Here is a 23,203-nt window from a genome sequence, read left to right on the forward strand (position 1 = left end):
TTCAAAAATATGCTTAAAGATAAGAAAATGTCTTCGACACAACTTAGGAAAGTGATATTTTTATTTTATTTTTTGTCACTGGGATAATTTTGTCTGGCCTCTCTACCTATCCAAGGACAATTTGTTAAAATGCCCAACTAAGTTAACATATGACCCTTTCAATTATCTTTGGAATATTTATATGCTTCTTTCTACCTATTGGTGTGAATATGTTAGTGTTTTCCTAATTTTCTAGAATCCAAAGTCATTTCATATCTATCTAGTGGAAAAGAAAAAAAAAAGTGCACATCAAATTGTTCAACTACTTTGGCAAGGACGTCCTCTTCTTTCTCTTAAGACCCAACTAACAATTTCACTTTTTTATGGGCCATGGTGATTGATCCATTCATGGTGATGTCCTTGGTGTGGAAACATTGTTAAAGAATTTTTCAATTTCAAAACAGAAGTCATGATGATGTGTGCATTTTAAATTCTTAGGTATGGTTAGTTATTTGCTTTTCTTTTCAATCTTCTTCCTTTAACCGCTAATTGATGTCTATTGATAGTTATATTTTCGTCATGTTTGCTTCTTTATTCCGTCATATAACTTTTTTGTTCAGTTTAAAGTTGTCATTGGATAATTTGTTGAATAAATTTCTATACTCTTTCACTCGATTGCTTACGAATAAATTTCTATGCAATCGGAGAATGCCTCCTCAAATTCATTGTTGATTTCTCCCATTTTCAGTTTAACCATATATTCTAGGATAAAAATCGAAACAATGCTCCAACATTGACAGAGTTCGTCGATATTTCAGACAAAAGTCATTACACCCTACACAATTTGTTTCTCGCCAATAGCTCATCGTACTCCATCTTATTTATACATTTTTTATCGTCTTTTCACGTTCATATAATAGCATTGTCTTTTTTTTTTTTTTTTTTTTTATCAAGACGATCTCTCTAACAATAATTTTGTATATATAAGAAACCTAACAACAAAGAATGCAAAGTATTAAATATTGTCTTTATGACACATAAAGAAGGGGAGATGGTACAATATAACTAGTTGGTCTTCACATGTAAATGTGAGCCCTACTATAAAAGTAACCCTAACCCATGACAAAGACAAAAAGCTTAAAAAAGAAGCGTGGTATCCATGACTTAAAAAAACACTATCAACCAAAACAAAAAGAGAGAAAGCATGATAAAGAAGAAAAAGGAAATTCCACGAAGCATCACCATATCACTGCCTTTTTTTCTCAATCTCCTGCACTTCCTTTCTACCCTAATTTGTGGGGAAAGGGTTGTGGTTTGCCAATACAATTTCTTGTTCTTTAGAAACACCACATTTAGGTTAAACAGTACACCATAAGTAGATAAGTTGCTCGAGAGGTTAACACTAATTGTACATACTGCCGGTATTAGGGGACGAGACACCCTAGAGTCGAATGATACAAAATTTGCTACCATCACTTACGCTTAGCTGGGATAGCTTACATATGTTCAATCTGCCTCGCCGGTTTTTGTCCCATAAGATCGACGAGAAAAGAACAAAAGGGTATGGGAAACTTTTGATGATATCATTCATATAATGTAGATGGCGCACCATCTTTTTTTTTGATAGCATGCACCATCTCACTATCCTTCTTCACTCAAATCCCATCTTGTCTCACTCTCTCTTGTTTTCTTTTATGAAGACAAATTGATCGCTTTCTTGCTCCTAACCTACCACTATCGTTTCGAATAATGTCTTATTTTGAAAGATACGTTAGGATGTTTTATGTCCACTAGATTAAAGAAAATGTATCCACAATACTTGAGATAAATATGAAACATTAGACAACCAAGGCGGAATTAGTTCCATTAAATGGTACTATATCAATATAATCTGTTTTTCAATTAAAATTTGTAATTTGGGCCTTAAAAGGCTGAAAGTAAGCTAACCAGCATTTTAGGGAGGAGTGAAGTTCATTGGAAGAAACATTTAATAACTAATTTAACAATCAATTTGACCAATTCAAGTGTGAAAAACCCATAATATAACTCATAAAGAATCAATTAAAATTAGGTATTTTCTTTAAGTTATGTCCTTTTGCTTGTAATTTATAAGTAAACTTGGACTAATTTAGACAAAAAGATGCTTCACAAAAATAAAAACAAAAACCGAAATTTTAGTGAATTTTGTAATTTGTGATTGCGTAACAGAAATCTTTTAGTCATACGTTACATATACATTTTCTATATAACACATAAGTTTAGTCGTACATTACATTTCTAGGCTTATCTTGAATATTTAATTTGAACTTAGTCCAATACAAATTTTACAAGGTTTAATATGACATTGATATAAAAAAATGGAAAAAAAAAATGAATGATTAGGCCCATGAATTGTCTCTAATAAGTATTAAAACATTTTAGGGGGAGTGAAATTTGAAAATAAAAAAATTAGGGTTGACACACATACTGACGTACACAAAAGAGGCGCATTTCAAGGTATAACTGATTACATTGGGTTTATATATAATAATAATAAGTTGGTGGGTAAAAGTGAAAACTAAATTCGAAATTTACACACACATAAAAGGGTAATAATTTCATAGTAAATAAATAAGATTAATTTGTATATAAAAAAATGTAGTTAGAGAGTGAATGGGTGGGCAGGCAGGCAGTTTTCAGAAAAATTGGAACACTTTGTAGAAGAGTGAGACAGTTTCTCTCTCTCTCACTCTCACACCTCATCTCTACTCCATTTTCTCTCTCTTACCCACAGAGAAGAAGACCAACATTTTCAGACTAGAGAGAGAGAGAGAGAGATTTGTGAAAGAAAAGATGGAAACTAACTCAGTTTCCAAATGGGTTTACTTGATTTCTTTGGTGTTGTTGATGAGTTTGCAGTTGATCTATTGTTCAGTAACATATGATAGAAAAGCTATTGTCATTGATGGGAAGAGAAGAATACTAATCTCTGGATCTATTCATTACCCAAGAAGTACCCCTGATGTATGTATATATACACATTCTCTTTCTCTCTCTCTCTCTAGATATTTGCATGTTTATGTAGAAATGTAATGGGTATTTTGTATTAATCTTGATTTATTTGTGGTTTAATGAAATGGGTTTCTGTTGTTTAGATGTGGGAAGATCTTATACAAAAGTCTAAAGAAGGAGGAGTTGATGTTATTGAGACTTATGTGTTCTGGAATGGCCATGAACCCACTCCTGGCAATGTAATTACCTTTCTTTTCAGCTCATTCTAGATTAAACCTTGTTCTTTTTCTTATAATCTTTCATGTCTATTGCTCTCTGATTTGATTTGAATTTTTGTGATTTTTTTTTCAGTATTATTTTGAAGGAAGATATGATCTAGTTAGGTTCATTAAAGCAATTCAAAAAGCAGGACTTTATGTTCATCTCAGAATTGGACCTTATGTTTGTGCTGAATGGAATTTTGGGTACTCATCACATTTATTTTTTTAGCTCAATTTTGGATGCATTAGTTCTTAATTTGAGCTTCTTTCTCAGAATTTTTTAATCCCTAAACATATATAAGTGAAGATTTAATTTATGGGTCTTTGATTTGTGCAGAGGATTTCCTGTTTGGTTGAAGTATGTACCAGGAATCAGTTTCAGAACAGATAATGAGCCTTTCAAGGTCTCACTCTTCCCTAGCTTATCCTAAACTGAATTTAGCCCCTAACAATGATTTTTTGGTTTTTTTTTTTTTATGTTGATTTGATTGCAATTTTTATTATAATCTTTAGGGTTCCTGTCCTGAGTTTTGTTTTGATTTTGGTGCTGCAGATGGCAATGCAAGGATTTACACAGAAGATTGTGCAGATGATGAAGGCTGAAAAGCTTTTTGAATCTCAAGGTGGCCCCATTATACTATCTCAGGTATGGGTTTTACACTTTTTTGTTAGTATTTTCACTTTAAGGGATCTTGTTTTGTGAAAACACTAGTTCTTGGGTACATGCAAAATTTCAATTACTTTGTTTTGATCAAACAACTTTAAAATTGTGTGAATGCTTGGACTAATTCGATTTGGTTTGTGTAGATTGAGAACGAATATGGGCCTACGGGTAAGCGATATGGAGCTGCTGGTCATGCCTATATGACTTGGACAGCGAAAATGGCTGTTGCAATGGATACCGGTGTCCCATGGGTTATGTGCAAAGAAGAAGATGCTCCAGATCCAGTGGTAAGATATCATCTTACTCTGATTTACTTCTTTTTGTTGAGAATTACACTGATCTAACTATAGCTTTGATCTAATTTTAGGTATTGAATTTTGGGTGTTGCTCTTAGGAATATGGAATTGTTTTTAGATTAACCAAGTTAGGGAGCTTTCTTCAAGTTTAAGGACAATTGAAGAGGATAATTAATTGATTCTTCCTTAATCTTGTTGGCAGATCAACTCATGCAACGGATTTTACTGTGATACTTTCACTCCCAACAAACCTTACAAGCCAACCCTATGGACCGAGGCTTGGAGTGGATGGTAATATTTTGGATCGACCCTTTGTTTTACTACACAAGAAAAAAACTTCTTCGTCTAATTATCATTTGTTGATGCATTTAAAAGGTTTACTGAGTTTGGTGGAACTGTCAAACAACGACCCGTTAAAGATTTGGCATTTGCAGTTGCAAAATTTATACAAAAGGGTGGATCGCTTGTTAATTACTACATGGTGAGGAGGATCTTTTATTGTTTCCGATTGGATTGAAATGTCTATGTACTTCAACATGGATGAAATCTGAAATGGGGTATCATGGGTATCATGATTTGAAATTCTTATTTTAACCTTTTAAAGAAATTTCTTTGTAATTAAGATTTCAAATTTAAAAATTTGAGTTCAAATCTTAAACTTAAAATATTAAGTTTAAATTTGAAAGTCAAACTCTTTAAATTTTGATTTTTAAATATTTTTAATATTTAAATGTTTAAAATTCTAAATTTTTGAATGGTTATTGCTTCCAACAGTATCATGGAGGAACCAATTTCGGACGAACTGCCGGAGGCCCGTTCATCACTACCAGTTACGATTATGATGCTCCAATTGATGAATATGGTGAGAGAAGCTAAGCTTTTGCACTTGGTTCTTTATAGAATGTGCTTTGACATGGTTTTAACTACTTCTCATTATTCTTTGTAGGTTTGATTAGGGAACCTAAATATGGACATCTAAAAGAACTCCACAAAGCTATCAAGCTCTGTGAACAAGCTCTGGTTTCTAGCGATCCAGTTGTCACTTCTTTGGGAAAAAATCAAGAGGTATTTGGCCTACTACATTTCCGAAGCCTCTTTAAGTTAGAGTTTACCTCAATAAACTAAGTCGACTTGATAATTTTGTGTCTTTTAGGCATATGTATATTCTGGATCGGGCAAATGTGCCGCTTTCCTCGCAAACTACCATACGAAGTCCGCTTCCAAGGTCATGTTCAACAACAAACGATATAGTCTCCCACCTTGGTCAATCAGCATTCTCCCAGATTGCAAAAATGTGGTGTTTAATACAGCAAAGGTATGTTTGATTTTGGATTCGTAATGGCTACAGTTGGACCTTGTTAAAGAATTCAAACTTTTAAATTAGTCATTAGATTTTAAATTACATGATCTTGTGAAGCTTGTGGATTCAGTAAATTTTCGGTTTCGTCACAGGTTGGAGTTCAAACATCAAACATGCAAATGTTGCCTACAAACAGTAAATTTCTCTCGTGGGAGACGTATGATGAAGAAATTTCTTCACTAGGAGATGATACGAGGATCTCGTCGGTGGGTCTCCTAGAGCAGGTTAATGTTACAAGAGATGCAAGTGACTACCTATGGTACACTACTAGGTGAGCTTTGAATTTTGAGTCACATTTCGATACTTTTTTATTTGCCTCATGGCATGGATCACAAGTATCACGAAAATCAAAATACAAAATATTCCTTTTATTTGTTGCTTCTAATTCTTTTTTGAATCTTATGACATACAGTGTCGATGTTAATCCATCTGAGTCGTTTCTACATCGTGGCGAATTACCTACCCTTATTGTGCAATCGTCGGGCCACGCTTTGCATGTTTATATCAACGGGCAACTTTCAGGTATCTTTTTGGTTGTAGGCTCTTTCTAAGTCAGTCAAATAGTTGTAACTACTAACCAGATTGTATCTCACTCTTAATCTGTTAAAAAAACAAAAATATTAGCTCACCAATGAAATCTATCTGACTCAATTAACCTTTGATGTTGTATTCCGATTACAGGGTCAGCTTCTGGAACAAGAGAAAATAGGAGATTCACATTTAATGGAAAGGTTCACCTTCGAGCAGGAACAAATAAAATTGCGCTACTCAGTATAGCTGTCGGTTTGCCGGTTAGTTCACTCTCTTTCACTAGCACTAAAACTGAATCATAATTGTAAATTGTAATACAATATCAGCGACTCGATGAAACTCTTTATTGGCCGCTTTCTGACTCGGATTCCATTTGTTGTGGCTCAAAGAACATTGGAACACATTTTGAGAGTTGGAGCACTGGAGTCCTAGGTCCAGTTGTCCTCCATGGATTCGACGGAGGGAAACGAGACTTGTCCTGGCAGAAATGGTCGTACCAGGTAAGAAACATATACTATATATATGTATGTCTATATTGAAGAACTTCTGAGTACCTCTAAGATATTGATTTTACGTATCATTGTACTTTGTTATACAGGTTGGTCTAAAAGGAGAAGCGATGAATGTCAACTCTCCAAATGGAATTTCATCAGTGGAATGGATGAGAGGCTCATTAATCGAAAAGAAACAGCAGCCATTAACATGGCATAAGGTAATAACCGAAGATATAACCACACAATCTCTTCATAGTAAAGATTTGGCTTAAATGTCGAGGTTCCAATGTTTGTTTTGTCTTGGAACTTGCAGGCTTATTTTAATGCACCAAAAGGAAATGAACCGTTGGCTTTGGACATGGGAAGTATGAGGAAAGGTGAAGTCTGGATTAATGGACAAAGTATTGGTCGATACTGGACCACTCCTGCAACTGGTAATTGCAAAAGCTGCAGCTACGCCGGATCATATCGACCGCCAAAATGTCAAGTTGGTTGTGGTCACCCAACTCAAAGATGGTAATAACTCTAAAATAATTCTGCATTTTTCTTAATGAAATAGAGTTTGGATCCCAGTGATGATACGATATTCTACTTGCCAAATTCCTTTGATTGACGGACTAAAAAACTTTCCCTCTGGATTTTAGGTATCACGTTCCTCGCTCATGGTTAAAGCCAACCCAAAATTTATTAGTACTTTTCGAGGAAATCGGTGGGGACACATCAGCTATATCTCTAGTCAAAAGGACAGTTTCAGTTGTCTGTGCTAAAGTAGCTGAGTATCTCCCAACCACGAAAAGTTTACAACTTGACAGCGATGATAAACACGCCGTTGTCACCAAACCCAAGATTCATTTGAAGTGCCCACCCGGACAATCCATCTCTGCTATCAACTTTGCAAGCTTCGGAACTCCTACCGGAATATGTGGAAGTTTCCGACAAGGAACTTGTCACTCTCCAAGCTCACATTCAATCTTACAGAAGGTACCAAAGTTATCCATGAGCATTTGTGTGCATGGATCTTATCGAAACCCTGTCAATACATGTTCTGATACAATTACTTGTTTATATTCGTGCAGATGTGTGTAGGCCAAGAGGGATGCATAGTCACAGTATCGAACAATAACTTCAAGGGAGACCCATGTCCAAATGTATTCAAACATGCTGCAGTAGAAGCGATTTGTGCCCCGAAAATTAAGACAAGGGGTTAAAAGAGCGAAAAAGGATGGATCGAAGTACTTCCTGCCATTAACTATAACTCAAGGTAGTTTACTTTTATCTGTATTCTACCAAGAAAGCAAGGAAGAAATGGTAAAGCAAATAAAAGCTAATAATAGGTCAAAGGGGAGAGATCTTCCTGTGTTTAAAATATCAGGAATGTCAAGAAATCCCAATTTCATATACAGAGAGAAGATCAAAGTTACAACATTTGATTCTACAAGCATTTTATTCCTGATTGAGTGGTTTTGTTTCTGTAAAAATAGAGAGATTAAGTAGAGAAGATAGGTAAAAGGATCAATGAAGTCAAGATACTTTGGCTGTTGTTAGTTTTGATTATGAACTTTTTTAACCGGAAATGAAGTACCGGAGTGAACTGGTTGTGTGATATTGTCTGATTGTAACGGAGTGCCATTTGAAGTTTTTATTTTGTGAGGAAGACACAAGGAGGACATTTTCCTCCTGTCTCATTAATTCGATATGCATTTGTTTTGTTCAATCTCATAATATTGTCTTTGCAAGGTGATTGTGTTTTTTCTCTAACAGTTTGTACCTGTGTTTGATTAGACAAAATTTTTAACATTTGAAGAGAAACACCACATTTTGAGTAATTTTTGACATTCAAAGTTTGTCGGCACGGCAAAAGTTGATCGAAAAAACAAGAGATTGTTGGAAGGAAATGATACAATCACATGATTATAGTCAAGATCTTACTCAAAATATTGATAGCAATCCTGATTTTAAATCACTGGTACTGCCAAAAGGTACTTGTTGGTGGCATGTGGCCAAAATTATGCAGTATCAGCCTCAGATTGAAAATATTTGTTTTGTCGGACTAATTTAAATCGCATTTTTGGCAAAACTCGATGTGATCACTGTTTTCAAAACGCCATAACGACACCAACCCAAGTAATAAACCAGATTCTCTCTTTCCATCCTACACCAGGACAAGTTAAAATAATCAAGCAGACAGGTTAAATAAGTGGTCTCCGCCAATTTACCCTTATTACAAAATTAATACAGATGCTTCCTTCATTAACATTAACAATTGTATTGGTATTAGCTTTATTTTTCATCGTTACCAGGCGAAATTCATTGAAGAAAGGTAGAAACTCTCATGGCTAGAACTAATGAAGAAAGCAAAGCAAAAGCTATTTTATCAGTTGTTCGGTGGACAATAGAACATAACTATACACACGTTATTATAGAAAGTGACAATAAAAGGTTGATCCAACACGACTCCAGAAAACTGATACAATAACAATCGACTACTCATATACAACAGGTAAAGGACCTTGTACCAAATTTCAGTAGCATCAAGTTCTCCTACATCTCCAGAGAACATAACAATACAGCTGACAAGCTAGCAAAATGGATCAGGAAAAAGCAGGGCAATAGATTCTGAAAATACATTCAAAATTTTATTTCTAATATGTATTGTAATCGTATTCTTCTATATTAGTAATATATGCCAATTTTCAACAATTTTTTTTTTAAATCGCATGACTTGATTTTAGGTATAATTGATTCAAACGAGTCAGATTCAGTACTGGCCCAACAAAGTCGAAAGAGAATTTCACCCATAAAATTTCCTAGTATCACCATTTATAACAGTTATGAATTCAAGTAGTTATTCTAGGCTTCCAACATCATAACAAAACCATTATAGTAAAACCTAAAACTAGGGGAAATTTTGGAGTGATTATTATTATTATTATTATCTAAAGGCGAAAGCATGAGCACTAAGCCAAGTGCTTGCTGATGGTACTCTGCAATTCCTCTTTCTTCGCCCCAATGACCCTGTCCACTTCGTTCCCTTCTTTCAGGAAAACAAAAGTTGGCATCGCTTCTACGTTATAATCCTCAGCAACTTTCTGCAAAAGAACAATCAATACCCACAACTTAGATTTTTCATTTATGAAGGAAAAAAAATCAAGATGAATAATGTTCACCATTTTCAGACAATCTTTGACAATAGGAAAGTTTACTTCAATCCGAATCTTTTAAGTGGTGATGATGTTAGATTTTACTTACGCTTAATTCATCAACATCCACCTTGAGGAACAATACATTGGGGAGCTTCTTTGCTATCTCAGATAGGATAGGAGAAATAATACGACATGGCCCGCACCATGAAGCAGTGAAGTCGATGACTACCTACACAATAAGATAACCCCACAAATAGGACCTTCTTAGTAAGCAATAACCATGGTAAAAATGACATTGAACTGATATACATCCAGGCTAAATGCACAATTTACCAAGTCGTCAATGAAGCTTAAATACGTATTGTACTCTCACTAAGAAAGGAATGCTAAAAACAAATATATCTAAATCTGTAACAGCGTATATGAGATTATGAATCTCTTTAGGACTAAAGTTTAGGTCTTAAAAGACCTTGATGCATTCAATCAGGACATGGGATCAACAAATGGGAGAGAGTTGCCGTTCTAGAGAAACTATGGGTTCTTCTCACTTATCTCATAATGGTATTAACTACAAAGAGCTTAAATAAATTCTAGTTTTTCACGAGCCCAACGTGTGAAAACGTTTATAAGTGTCTGTTATATCTGCAATTAGAACAATCACACTTCTTTGATTTCGTGTGCAGAAATGCTCAACCGAAGACCAACAATCAGCTAATTATGGACTCCTACAGCAATCGTTATAAGAGACAATTGTTGTAAACTCTTTCTGAGTTGCTAGTTAACAGACACTTATGAGCCACAGAAACGAATTAATGGATCTTTGAGGATTAAATTTTCGACCATTTTCAGCCAAAAGTTCGACCTTTTTATCACTAAAGATCTTGTTTGCAAAACTTGAAGCGAGGCATATCAAACAATCCAGATATAGGTAAAGGTACATAGACTCAACAGATGGAGTATAAGCATGTTTCTGTTTCTTTGCCGACACATACAAATATAACTACTCGGAGACAATACATGGTAGTCAGGAGCATTAAATCCAACTACATTAGGCATACAAGATTAACATCAAGGGTCCTTGGCATATGTTAAGTCATAATTTTTCTTAACAAGTCAAAGTTCAACTCCCTTCACTTCACGGATAGTACGGATTCCAAGATTTCCAACTTAAGAACAAGAGGAATTTGTGTTCTAACATATGCCCTTAGAACACATGATAGAAAAAAAAATCTTACTATCAATACCTAAATTCTTATGACAATAGCTAACAGCATAAATTCAGAAACTAAACAAAACCCATGAAAAAAAACACATCTAGGAAACAAACCAAAGTTAGATAAAACACCAATTAATCCTAGAACAATAACTTGGAGTAATAATTATTCTTGTCCAAAGTATAACAAAACCCTTACCCTAAACCCCCATATAACAAAAAAAAAAATACTCATGGTTAGAAAATTAAACCCATATAATAGAACTCCATGATAGATCAAAAAAAAAAAAGTAGGATTGAGGGGTTGTAATTGATACCAGTTTCTTGGATTCGACTCCTTTGTGATGGTGTTCATTAAAAACCTCAACACTGTGACACCCTATCACTTGTCCCTCTTCTGCTGCCATTTTTTCTCTCTCTCTCTCTCAATTCAAAAACTTATACTTTCAATAAATCACAAATTCAAAACCTGCAATGTTTTCTTCTGTTTGCAATTATCTCTTTATATATAAAGATGAAAGCTAGCGGCGACTAAGATTTTAATAAGACCCTAAAAAACCAATTAAATAACGAAAATACCACTACGCAAGACTCAAAATTTGCGTTGTCGTTTTCGTAGTTATTCGCCACGCTTTTGCGTAAAGGACAGCGTTTTATGTTATTGTTATTGTAATGTCGAAGCAGTTTAATTATAATGCGTCCCGAAATAGATACGATCTTAAGATTTTGATTTCATGTCTTTGGTAGTTTGGCATGATTTGTACATAAACATCCTACGCAATTTTCCTTTGAAGTGACTTCGGGAGATTGATTTTATGAATCTACTTTCACTGTAGAGTTTTAAATCTATTAATCGGTTGATTCTGATTCAAATTTGAACCATAAAAATATAAAATAAACAAACGTCTGTTTATGATGCACTTTCAAATTTAAATCTTGACAGAAGGAAAGATCAAGTTGGAGAGGCTTCAATGTTGACACGAAGGTTTTGACATAACCAAGAAAGCGTCTAGGTTCAAGGAGCGACCGTTGTCTGTCTTGATGATCTTGGACCATATATGTAATATCTAGGCCATATTTCACATTCGGAGCATTAGTTGAAAGCACATTACATGTTGGTGTTTCCCACATAAAAGTATAGGAAAAAGAAAAGCTTATTTGCAAAAGAAAACCTCACCACATGTTTCATGTAAACTTTCTACTTGCTAATGTGAAAAGCTTCACAAATTCGACTAGTTTTGAGAAAGAAAACCTCACCACATATATCATCACTCAAATGACCACACAACTCATTTCCACCGCCCACCACGAGTGGTGGAGTTAAATCATATTTGCTTCTATTATTCCATCTCATCCTATATTCCGAGGGCGCTCAATGATGGGCCGTCTGTCTCCCATCACTTGTCACTTGGCTTCAATAGCGCCAAGTCCGCTTACAATAAAACTATGCCGTTCTGATAAATTCAAGTACTTCTGCAAGTGTTCTAAGGCCCAAATTGAGGAGAGAATTCATTTTCATTAATAATATTCAAAAGGAGTGCAAAAACGGAATCTGTAATTATATATAATTAAGTTCCTCCAATGGTTAAATATCCTAAAACTCTAGTACAAGTTTGTTACATCAATTTTTTTCACAATCCTCCCTTGATACTTAAAAGAGAGAAGGAACTACTACAACTGGATCAGACTCTTGAAGCAGTAGGTACCAAGAATAAACCAACCCACAATGACAAAAACGAAGCACGCTAACCCAGTGAGGAAAGTTGATCCCCCGAACATCAGTCCTATGCTGAAAACTATAACGAAAGGTAAGAAAGATTTCACAACGGCTGACTTACTTACCCAACAACCCTTTAGGAGCACTAGAAGAGCCAAGTTTACCACATTCCATCTTCTGCCAAGCTCACAACTGTATCCTAATCTGTTCAGATTATTTGCAACAAATGAATGGCAATTGCAGGTAAACAAGTTGTACGATCGATGTTGAAATTCTTGTGTGCTCTTCCGAATTGCATCATCCCATGTCATTATTTCTTTTTGCTGTTCTGTTTGATCCAATCCAATCTGACTTTCGTGCTCAGATTCAACACGAGATACAGAGCACTCCTTCAAAAGTAAAACAAGTAAGAATCACTAATAGTCCTCCATTTCACTTTCATTTTCCGGATCCATTAGCATAGAATCTTAAGGCATAGAAAGTAGGAAATTACCTTTTCTTTGCTAATTTGAATGTAGCGAGTGGCTGCACCGAATGCAAAGTTATCAACACAGACGAAATTGGGTCCAGCAAAATCCAAGATGACTCCATCCTCTCGGCAAATACCAATATGGCCAATGAAAGGTATAAACCATGAAAAAACAGGAAGAGGTGACCACACAATGCAACAGGGGAACCTGGCTCTTTTTGGATCGATTTGCATTACCCGTTGTTCCATTTCCTCGAGATTCAGAGCTTCATCTTCATTAGCATATTGTTCCATTCGGTGAAGCTTCCTTGAACATGTACCTGCAAGATGAATGTCTGAAGTTCACCTGTACGAAAAAGCTATTCTGAGGGTCTACGGAACATGTTTTTTTAGACATTATATCTGAAATCTCGGTTACTTGTGATGTCCATTTTGAGTCATATAACTCGAAACAACGAAACCAAGATTCTAACTTAACACCGTCCTTTGAACGCCAATTTACTGATCTCGGCACAACTTGTTTACAGTAGGCTAGTTTTCGTGTACTAGTTAGCACTATAAGTTTCATTTCACCTAACACAGCATAAAATAAGAAGATATAAGGGGTCAAAATTCGGCCACTCGTTCAGTCTAGTCAAAGAATTAACAGAATATACATCTAGAAATTCTCATCGAATCTAAATTTAGATCAGGTTTAATAGATTTCTAACTTGAACAAGTGGATTTTTCGATGTTTAGTCTACAACAAGCAAGCTCGAAACTTCTTTCCTCAATGGAATTTATTTTCCCCCTTCCTTACCCGACCCAACTCGTATGAGATGGAGGGACTATATGCCCTAGATATAACTCTACAAATGCATTCTCCATCCTCAGACCTGAAGTACAGATATAACTACAGAAACAAAAAAGAAAACCAATTTCTCATAGCCCTAAAGCATAAGAGGCTTGTTAAAGTCAGAAACTTTGACTAACATATGATGAATTTAAGCACAAAATTAAAACCCTAATTGTGTTTTATCATCAATTTGATCATAATTTGAAGAACAAAACAAAAGAAAACCCTAACTGTAATCTTTCAATACAAACCTGATAAACTATGCTTTCTTCATAAACTTCATATAAAACAAATTCAATTCCAAAATTAAGAACAGAGATCTAATCATGAATTTTGATTGAAACTCCAATTTTAGGGTTTTATCACCAGATCATAAATCAAACACAAAAACGAAAGATTGGGAATGTTTTTTTACCTGGATTGATAAGAGATAGAGAGAGAAAGAATCGTTCAAAACTTCCAACAGAGAGAATCTAGAGTGGATCCAAAATCCGCCATTGATATATAGGTCTTGCCTCTGGTGCGAGAATGTCTCGAAGTGGCATATTTAGTAAATATGAGTATCAAGTTTTGCTACTTGAAGTATACAGCAAATTCCGTGTCTACTACGTTGACTCAATACCTAATAGGTCAGCACAAACATTGATTTATAGCCGTCCGATTAATTTACATATCATCGATGAGGGAGAAAATCCAGCATTTTCCAGACAAACCTTATTACGCTTCCTGTCTCAATTCTCATTTTCTCTCTCTCTCTCTCACTAGTTTTCTCTCTCTCTCTCATCTGTGCATGACTTCCTTCTCTTCTTTTGGTTCATGGCAAAAGCCCGATCACTAAGAAGAACTTTAGATTCTTACAAAATCAAAGGCACAAACAAGATCGTTAAAGGTAAAAATGTTCATCCAACTCATCTAATTCATTCATTTATTTTTATTTGTTATTCTGATTTTTGAAACCCTCAATTTTTTTTTCTTCTTAATTGGATTACACAGCTGGGGACTGTGTTTTGATGAGACCAGTTGATATTTCAAAACCCTCGTACGTTGCTAAAATTGAGAAACTAGAAGTAGATGGTAGAGGACAAACTAGGGTTCAAGTTAGATGGTATTATCGTCCTGAAGAATCAATTGGTGGAAGAAGACAGTTTCACGGGACGAAAGAGGTATTTTTATCTGATCACTTTGATGAACAAAGTGCTGATACAATTGAGGGAAAATGTAAAGTTCATAACTTCAAAACTTATACCAAGCTTGATGCCGTTGGTAACGATGACTTCTTCTGTCGATTTGATTATAATTCTACTACTGGAGCCTTCAATCCTGATAGAGTTGCTGTGTAAGTAGGGTTTTATTTTGTCAATTTAGCTTCAAAATTGGTGTATTCTAGCTTCTTTTATGTGAAAGATCTTATCTTGCGATATGGAATATGTTGTATCAGGAACATGTGATAAATGTAAGTGAATTGTGAAGTTTCACTTGGTTTAGACCATGTGTTGGCACGTTGAAATGAAATGCGATTACCAGGAATCGCATTCTGTAAGGGTGTTTGATGCATGTAAATGTATCAAGAGTCACATTCTCAAGGGGAATGATATTCCTCCCCGAGGGGGAAACTCAGACCGAGGGGGTGGGTGAGTTTCCGATCCGTTTCCCTTGTAATCGTTAATAAAATAATCTTCAGACAAAATCGATCTCTAAAACTCCTATTTCTGTTTAAGCCAGACAATATGGTAAGGTATTGCAATTACAAGGAATCACATTAAAGGATTACTTTTCCTGTGAAATGCGATCCTTTTTGCACGCCAAACATGCCCCTAAAGTTGTTTTTAACTGCATTAGAGGGAGTAGAGACAGTGGGTTGGGGGTTTGTGTGATGTTCTGAGGAATTGCATGTGTTCTGAGGAATTGCATGTGTTCTTTTAAAAGAATTTGTATTAGTTTTCCTCCCTAAATGTGGACATTTTGGTTGTTGTTATTGATTGATTAGAGTTTGGTAAGGAATAAGTTATTTGAGTTTCTTGGCAATAAGCCTTGCCCCATTTTGAAATTTATTTCTCGTGTGAAGTTTGGTTGATCTTCATGGTAATCAGTTTCTTTCGAGTTGCAGATATTGCAAGTGTGAGATGCCTTACAATCCAGACGACCTGATGGTTCAGTGTGAGGGATGCGATGATTGGTATGTCTCACAGGGCTTTTGGTGAATTCATGTCTTTTAAGTTTCTTTCTCTAGTTATGGTAGTTAATAGCAGATGACCAAGTAGGATAAGTTTTAATGGATATTTTAAAAGTCTTGTCATTCACTATTCGGATTTGATGGTACTTGGTGTTTTAATTCAGTTCATGCTTTGGTGAGAAGCATATATGTATAGGCATGTTATTCGAGTAATCGACACTTGACCATGATAATCTTATTAAGCACATCCTTTAATAGAAACAGCACAGTCTAAGACTTAGTTCCCCAATAGCCTTGGTCAAAGAGGAAGATGAATAGCATGTAGGGGATATAATCCCCTTGTATATCACTCAAACAAGGAACTAGCATTTGTCAGTTGAATTACTTAGGACTATGTAGCTAGAAGATTCTAAAGTGGGAAAACTCCAATGAAAGCAGGGGTTTTCTCTGAATGTGGCTTAGAGTACCACCATTTGCAACTTCCGATGAAGTTTAGAGCTTCTAAACTCACAAACATAAACCTTGCAGTTCTGTGACATGAAAAAAAACCTGAAGTTGCAAGACGTTGCCTCTGCTTCTTTTGTGAAGAGAATTTCTTTACTTTTTGGGATGTTACTCAATTGTGGATGTGCTTAGCTTCTCGAGCTTTCAGGAAGTTCGTACTTAACTAAATACTGACTTTCATGAATGCCGAACACTGTCAATGCCATGTTTACTCGCATACACCAGTTTGTAGTCTGGTGATGAGGTGTTGAGGAGTTGAAAAATTGTGTATTTGGAATTAGCTACTATATTATGTTTACCATATGTGAATCCCATTTTGAAGTCTGTTCGACTAGATTTGTTTGTTTATTAGCTACAAAGTGTGTAAGCTATTTTAGGTAACTTAAATTATGTTGATTATGTTTTTCTATCTTCAATGTCATTTGTATGAACTTTATAGTAAATGTATATAAGATGCTAGATGTTAAAATCATAAACAATTTGTGTTTCAGGTTCCACCCTCCTTGTATAGATATGGCTATAGATGAAGCTAAAAAGTTGGAGCACTTCTTTTGCCAGGATTGTTCCAAAGAAGTCAAGTCTGGCAATCACATATCTTCCAGAAATTCCGAGGTGAAGGTATGTATATTATGATTCCATTTAAGTGCTGACCTGCTATCTTCATTCATCTGCTTTTGCATTTAAAGCTTACTTGCCTTCAATTTACTTTCACGATTTGATATACTATTTTTTTTAATAACTGAAATCATTTGGGTAGGACAATTTCTTGTATAGTTATATTTGTCTCTGACTGCCATGAGAGTCATGTTACATGTTGCATTGACTTGCAATCTCGGACATGTCATTGCTTATGTTTGTTCATGTGATTAAACTTATATTCTGATGGTATTCGTATATTTTATTTTCCCAATGTTGGATAGATGGGATATTTTAAATGTTGTTTAGCACTTTGTGTTGGTTTAGCCCCGGTTGTGAGAGGGGCTGGTGCTCACTTCATAAATGTGAGGAGAAGCCTCACCTCTTGAGCTAGCTTTTGGGGTAAGATAGACCCAAGACCACATTGGGGCAAGTAAGGCCCACGGACGATCCTCAGCAAATGGTATCAGAGCGCAGGTTTAACCAAAATCATAGGTCTCATGTGGTGGGAAAAGATAATCTTCCAGGACTTAATGTATGAAGGGAAATATTGTTGGTATTAATCCCCCATTGGTTTTGGGAGGGGGTAACTTGCTTCTGCTCCCAGAAGTTGCATTAAATTATCAACTTCTGCGGCGACCCTTTCCCTTCAGTTTGAAGGTTTTTTTTGGTTCTCACTTCTCTGATTATGATGATGAATGATAATTACAATAGCAACCATAACAGCAACAACGACAATAACGGCGACGATAACGATAAATAATGGATATCTAATAAGTATCCTTTTGGTTGACGATATTGTCATACAACTTTATGATGCCCTTCACAAATGTGATCATTGTAATCAACTTATTAATCAACTAAACAAATTGAGAATACTAGCTTATTAATGTTACTCTAAGCATTGCTTTGTTTACAATCTCTCCCAGGAGAAGAATTTTTTTTCACATAATTTAGTTTCTGATGAAATCATTCGTTTTGATGTCTTATTTCAGGTGGATACCAAACGGAGAAGAAGGTGAAAGTTATTGTACATAATAGCACATTGTGTTGGTTGTACTTCTCTTTCTCTATCTATATTGTGTGCTGTACTCTCTCTCTCTCTCTCTCTCTCTATTGTATGTTGTACTCTCTCTCTCTCTCTCTAGGATGTGCAGTACATTGGGAGGTTTGGGACAAAACATGAAAGGCTAAGAGTACTAAGTAATGAGATAGAATTACATTTGAGTCATAAAGGGAGCATATTTACATGCTTGTCAATATTTTACCTAGCTAGACCTTTTTGAATATTGGTTTGAAACACTGAGTCAGTGAGCACCATTTTATAATTTGAACAAAGATATTTTACTAAAGTTTATTCAAGTATTTATAGAACTACATTTATAAAATCTTAGTATAATTATATCATATAATAGCCATTGGATCTGGAGCAGAAGAACCTCCTTTTGCACGCCTAATACGCCATTCGAACCTCCAAACTTCACAGAAGAACCTCCTATTGGAAACCATTTTGTCATTGACGAATTCCGCACACCTTGAGCTGCCTGCAAAGTAAACAACCAAACCCTATATAATATGTCCAAGATAGTTTTCTAGTTGCCATTCGCGATTTCGTTGTAGCAAATACTGAACGAAGTAGATTGGAGAATACTCTATACAGACCGAGAAATCGCCAGGAGCAGCAGCATGTTTCACCTTCTACACAGTAAGTAAAAAAACTGCATTTAGTTGGGCGAGGGTTAGGAGCCGAAGGAGGATTCAGACTCATCAGTCTGGTAGGAAGCTAGCTTTTTCAGACCCATAACCTACTACTAACACAGCATGGTCTAAAGAAGTTGAACATGGCCCACTGAAGATCCCCTGTTCAGCAAAAAGGAAAAAGAAATTCAAACCCTAACTGGATAATATGCTGCATTATTGAATTCAGCGAATGGTATATGTTTATGTTTACCAACATTTGAGTATAACTGGAATGTTAGGTCACTGCCACATATACCTACACTCACAGGTTGAGCTACAACAACTCAAAGTAGTTCGTCCCGGTTGTTTGCAGGAACATCGGCATAACCATCAATCGTTCACAACCGGTGACGAAAGACCAGAGAGCAAACAAGAAATTACTCGGTGACGAAAGCATACAATAGGAGAAAGCATTTTACATTGTTATTACTACTCATATTTTGTTGAACATCTAGTCAAGGTACAGAATTGATCAAAGAAGATAGCATGCTAGACTTCAATCATGACCATTTTGTTATATGAATCTTATGTATATGAGGAACAATGACACTTGTTTTGAACTATTCAACTAACTAATACGAACTTGATACGTTGTCTAAATAAGAACAATCACAGGCTCCCGATCCTGGTCGTAAATATCTAGATTTTGTATTACATATTACTAGAATACAATTAAACATCTTGAGATAGCAACTTAGCCTACTACGAATAGTACAACTTTAGGTTTTAAACATTCCAAGCCTCTAATAGGCCATTCCAACCTCCAAACTTTGCAGAACCTCAATCCTCCTATTGGAAACCCTTTTGACATTGTTGAATTTTGTGCACCTTGAGCTGCTTGCAAAGAACACAACCAAATTCTATAATAAGTCTATAATAGTTTTCTAGTTGCCATTTTTCCGATTTCGTTGTTGTTGGAATTAGAGGCAATTTTAGCTCGACCTGACTCGTCAAATTCAAATACAGAGCATGGCACTGTGATCTTCTCGTTGATCTCTTGAATTTAAAGCCAAAAATGTCTCAAATCCGGTTCGGGATGAAAGAAAAATTAATTTTAAAGTTTGGAGGAAGTTAAGCAGGGGCTAAACGGCAAAAAGAAAAAAATCCATTTGAGGGGCATTGGATATGTAAGGATCCTCATCCAACGACTTGCGTCCCACCTGTGTTGGGCAGGAGGTGGGATCTCCGTAGATCCTCATCTAATAGCCATTTGGCTCCTCTGTTGTGTATCTCGGTATGGATTTAACTGTGGGTGTTTCTTCCGCGTTTTTGAGCAAGATCAAACGGCCTAAAGTCTAGCCGACACCAAATTAGACCAAACGTTCAGTTTAAGTCCTCCATTTCGAAGGGATATGTCTTTGGAACCGAAAAGGCACTTGTGTCTATTCGAATCCTACATAAACAACCCAAGACCACTTCATTTCTCATTTAATTAATTCATTATCTTCTTCTCTTCTAAATTCATTATTCCAAGTGTGTTTGGAATAAAATTATGATTTCAGAAATATTGTAGTGTGTGTAGAATTATATGAAAGAAGCATCCGAGTGAATTCATAAGCAATCAAGTGTCTAGAAGATCAAGTCGCATTAGTCAAGGAACTCATATTAATTCTGAAAGTTCGCCCACTTTCAGAACATTAAAGTATCATCATAACTTTGAAAGGATAGTCGTTGAAAGCCAAAGACATACACCCTAACTGTTGGTATTGTTACAGTGATGTGAAGTGTCTTAAGGAAAGATAATTTGTGGTCGCGACGACCACAATATTTTCTTCTTATCCTCGGTTTTTTTTTCTTTTCATTTAATTCGGTTGAACTAAAAGAATGAGTACTGATAAGTCACTACTCACTTACTGTTTAGTCTTTTGGAAATCGGAGAAATGAAGTATTCTATTTTTAAAATACACCGAGACTCTGTTTAATCAAGACAAAACAAAGAGATAGCTTAATCACGTCTCCAACCAAAGAAACAACATAAGCAAAAACTAACTCATGTACTACACAAAATGATTGTGTTATTATTACGGATTATAAGTGAATTGACAGAAGCAGTACAACTGAGAATAAGCTAACCAATACAAATGAAACCCTAATATTATTTGAAATCAAAGAACATTATTACTTCAATACACATTGATATTTTAGGACCACTTCATCTAAGGAATAGAACGCTCAATATTTGCAGTTCCATTCATTAGGAGTTCACTATATCGCATTGCGATCTGATTCTTGAGATTTCCCATGTAGTTCTTCAATGTTTCCAACTCAGTTAGACCTAATTGATCGTAATCCCACCAAAACTGATTCACACTGGTTCTCCTAGCTTGCTCAAGCTCTTCACCTCTTCTCTTCTCTGCTACTATCTGGGTCATAATGTCATTATATTGATTGCTCAAGTCTCTGACATTAGCCCTCCTATTGGCTTCAGTGAGTGATGCCACAGGGTTGTCATCACGATTGGCGTTCCCAGTGAGGAAACGGTCAATGACAGAATCGACCGAAGGATGGCCGAATGAAAATGCTTTCCCAGCCAACGAGAAGATTACAATTGCAACCTCCGCACCACATAAAACCGAAAGCTCACTGGCTTTCTTAAAAACACCACCTCGGCGTTTAGAGAACGTCACTTGACGAGATTCTTCATTTTCTATTCTCTTTATTTCAATTCTTTGACGACCTATACTTGGCCGCCTCGGCATTGTAGACGAAAATGCTTTAGATCTATGGAGCAAAGAGAAATAAATGGAGTTTTGGTGAAGTTTTGAGTGTGAGGGTGAAGGTATATATAGGAGATAATCCTTATTGATGTAGTCATTTTTGTGTCTCAATTGAGCTATCATACAATCATTACTTGGCTCACAAATTGTGATTCTTCTAGATTAGACTATTAATATTTACTAAAAAGATAAATTACAATTATTTAATTTTATTTAATTTCCATGTTTAAACCACTGCAAGACAGATATAATGGGTGGTAACACTGGCAAACGTTTAATAAGAATTCCTAGTACGTGCTCTAAGAATATATGTCAAGGAATAGAAATTTTTTTTTTCCTTTTTCAAATTAAAACTCTTGGAAGGTTCTATAATGAGGGAATTTGACTATAATATTTACCAAAAAGATAAATTATAATTATTTAATTTCCATGTTTAAACCACTGCAAGACAAAGATAATGGGTAGTAACACTGGCAAACGTTTAATAAGAATTCCTATTCCGTGCTCTAACAATATAATAAGGGAATTTGACTATAATATTTACCAAAAAAATAAATTATAATTATTTAATTTAATTTAATTTCCATGTTTAAACCACTGCAAGACAGAGATAATGGGTAGTAACATCGGCAAACGTTTAATAAGAATTCCTATTCCGTGCTCTAACAATATATGTCAAGGAATAGAATTTTTTTTTTTCTTTTTCACATTAAAAATCTTGGGAGGTTGTATATTGAAGGAAGTTGACTTTTGAGTTACTAAAAATAAAAATAATTTATAACTTATTTTGTCTTTAAGACACATGGCCCCAGTATTTAATTTTTTTATATACAGATGATTCATGAATGGCGAGAGGTGTGAAGAAACGAGAATGTTTTTCGGGCTCTAAAGACGGTAAAAAATTGGTCGATTTTAGTTGACCAATTTATTTTCTAATTGTTATTGAGAAATAACTTTGAATCAAATTTGTTGCTTTTTTTTTTTCGGGGCCTTGAGCTAAACATCCAAAATGGGGCCTTTGATACACCCCCCATCCTAAGTAGCCAAAAAATGAAAGCCCAGTCCAAAGTGTCAGGTTAGGGGGAAATTACGGAAGAAACCTTTTAAATTTTAGTATTTACCGTTCATGCCATCGAAAATTTTTCGGGAAACAAATTTTTTTCTGAAAAAGAATCTGACAACCATTCCATCAGACTCAGTACTGTTAAGATATTTACGAAACTGCCACCGAAAAATTACCGGAAAACGAATTTTTTTTGAAAATTTGTCTGGCGCACCAGGAAAATATTTTATTTACTGGAAATTTTCTTCTGTACTAGACACTTTTGTGCCGGAAATTTTTTTATGTACGGGAAATTGTTTTATTTACTGGGAATTCTCTCTAGCTTACTACTTTTCCTTTCTGAAACATTCTCGCCTTATATGTTGATACATTTTTGTAAGGATTTTTAATGAGAAAGATAGACTTTCAGAAGTGGATA

The 23,203-nt window shown here is 35.3% G+C and overlaps 4 protein-coding genes and 1 pseudogene across 6 annotated transcripts; 2 read left to right on the top strand and 3 right to left on the bottom strand.

Annotated features, from left to right (window-relative positions):
- The first annotated feature begins 2,633 nt into the window (after nt 1–2,633).
- Nucleotides 2,634–8,289, top strand: LOC147533519 (beta-galactosidase 3-like). Its single transcript, XM_086649206.1, has 19 exons — nt 2,634–2,982; nt 3,114–3,209; nt 3,322–3,434; nt 3,568–3,634; nt 3,784–3,876; nt 4,038–4,181; nt 4,393–4,481; nt 4,566–4,671; nt 4,965–5,052; nt 5,137–5,255; nt 5,344–5,505; nt 5,643–5,821; nt 5,963–6,072; nt 6,232–6,341; nt 6,471–6,581; nt 6,680–6,793; nt 6,889–7,091; nt 7,220–7,556; nt 7,652–8,289. Exons 1-19 carry the CDS (start codon nt 2,812–2,814, stop codon nt 7,781–7,783), a joined length of 2,544 nt encoding a protein of 847 aa, XP_086505332.1. The 5' UTR covers nt 2,634–2,811; the 3' UTR covers nt 7,784–8,289.
- A 1,075-nt stretch (nt 8,290–9,364) lies between these two features.
- Nucleotides 9,365–11,464, bottom strand: LOC147533520 (thioredoxin H-type 1-like). Its single transcript, XM_086649207.1, has 3 exons — nt 11,249–11,464; nt 9,825–9,947; nt 9,365–9,664 (listed from the first exon to the last, which is right to left on the bottom strand). Exons 1-3 carry the CDS (start codon nt 11,336–11,338, stop codon nt 9,533–9,535), a joined length of 345 nt encoding a protein of 114 aa, XP_086505333.1. The 5' UTR covers nt 11,339–11,464; the 3' UTR covers nt 9,365–9,532.
- A 963-nt stretch (nt 11,465–12,427) lies between these two features.
- Nucleotides 12,428–14,486, bottom strand: RTH (RTE1-homolog). 3 transcript variants are annotated; one of them, XM_086649208.1, is made up of 3 exons: nt 14,368–14,486; nt 13,142–13,463; nt 12,428–13,037 (listed from the first exon to the last, which is right to left on the bottom strand). In XM_086649208.1, exons 2-3 carry the CDS (start codon nt 13,409–13,411, stop codon nt 12,603–12,605), a joined length of 705 nt encoding a protein of 234 aa, XP_086505334.1. In that variant the 5' UTR covers nt 13,412–13,463; nt 14,368–14,486; the 3' UTR covers nt 12,428–12,602. The 3 variants fall into 3 exon arrangements, with proteins under 3 accessions (XP_086505334.1, XP_086505336.1, XP_086505335.1); XM_086649210.1 differs by having other exon boundaries at nt 13,142–13,437; nt 14,368–14,471; XM_086649209.1 differs by lacking the exon at nt 14,368–14,486 and having other exon boundaries at nt 13,142–13,519.
- A 121-nt stretch (nt 14,487–14,607) lies between these two features.
- LOC147533522 (chromatin remodeling protein SHL-like) lies at nt 14,608–18,617 on the top strand. The gene is made up of 5 exons (XM_086649211.1): nt 14,608–14,841; nt 14,946–15,288; nt 16,060–16,128; nt 17,121–17,247; nt 18,261–18,617. The coding sequence occupies exons 1-5, from the start codon at nt 14,769–14,771 to the stop codon at nt 18,285–18,287; spliced, it is 639 nt and encodes a 212-aa protein (XP_086505337.1). The 5' UTR covers nt 14,608–14,768; the 3' UTR covers nt 18,288–18,617.
- Nucleotides 18,618–21,161: 2,544 nt separating this feature from the next.
- Nucleotides 21,162–21,704, bottom strand: LOC147533523 (agamous-like MADS-box protein AGL62 pseudogene; annotated as a pseudogene).
- Nucleotides 21,705–23,203: the final 1,499 nt, after the last annotated feature.

The sequence above is a fragment of the Eschscholzia californica genome, unplaced genomic scaffold, assembly GCF_041429995.1.
Source record: "Eschscholzia californica isolate CP2 unplaced genomic scaffold, dmEscCali1.0.p SCAF_6, whole genome shotgun sequence".
Classification (NCBI taxonomy): domain Eukaryota; kingdom Viridiplantae; phylum Streptophyta; class Magnoliopsida; order Ranunculales; family Papaveraceae; genus Eschscholzia; species Eschscholzia californica.

Excerpts from the sequence above, each read along its gene's own strand:
- LOC147533522 (XM_086649211.1), top strand. The coding sequence starts at position 14,769 with ATGGCAAAAGCCCGATCACTAAGAAGAACTTTAGATTCTTACAAAATC. Across the intron at positions 14,842-14,945 it reads CACAAACAAGATCGTTAAAG|CTGGGGACTGTGTTTTGATG; the intron begins GTAAAAATGTTC and ends TGGATTACACAG. Across the intron at positions 16,129-17,120 it reads TGTGAGGGATGCGATGATTG|GTTCCACCCTCCTTGTATAG; the intron begins GTATGTCTCACA and ends TTTGTGTTTCAG.
- LOC147533520 (XM_086649207.1), bottom strand. The coding sequence starts at position 11,338 with ATGGCAGCAGAAGAGGGACAAGTGATAGGGTGTCACAGTGTTGAGGTT. Across the intron at positions 9,948-11,248 it reads GAGTCGAATCCAAGAAACTG|GTAGTCATCGACTTCACTGC; the intron begins GTATCAATTACA and ends CTTATTGTGTAG. Across the intron at positions 9,665-9,824 it reads TGGATGTTGATGAATTAAGC|AAAGTTGCTGAGGATTATAA; the intron begins GTAAGTAAAATC and ends GTTCTTTTGCAG.
- RTH (XM_086649208.1), bottom strand. The coding sequence starts at position 13,411 with ATGGAACAATATGCTAATGAAGATGAAGCTCTGAATCTCGAGGAAATG. Across the intron at positions 13,038-13,141 it reads TTCAAATTAGCAAAGAAAAG|GAGTGCTCTGTATCTCGTGT; the intron begins GTAATTTCCTAC and ends TTACTTTTGAAG.
- LOC147533519 (XM_086649206.1), top strand. The coding sequence starts at position 2,812 with ATGGAAACTAACTCAGTTTCCAAATGGGTTTACTTGATTTCTTTGGTG. Across the intron at positions 4,482-4,565 it reads ACCGAGGCTTGGAGTGGATG|GTTTACTGAGTTTGGTGGAA; the intron begins GTAATATTTTGG and ends TGCATTTAAAAG. Across the intron at positions 4,672-4,964 it reads CGCTTGTTAATTACTACATG|TATCATGGAGGAACCAATTT; the intron begins GTGAGGAGGATC and ends TGCTTCCAACAG.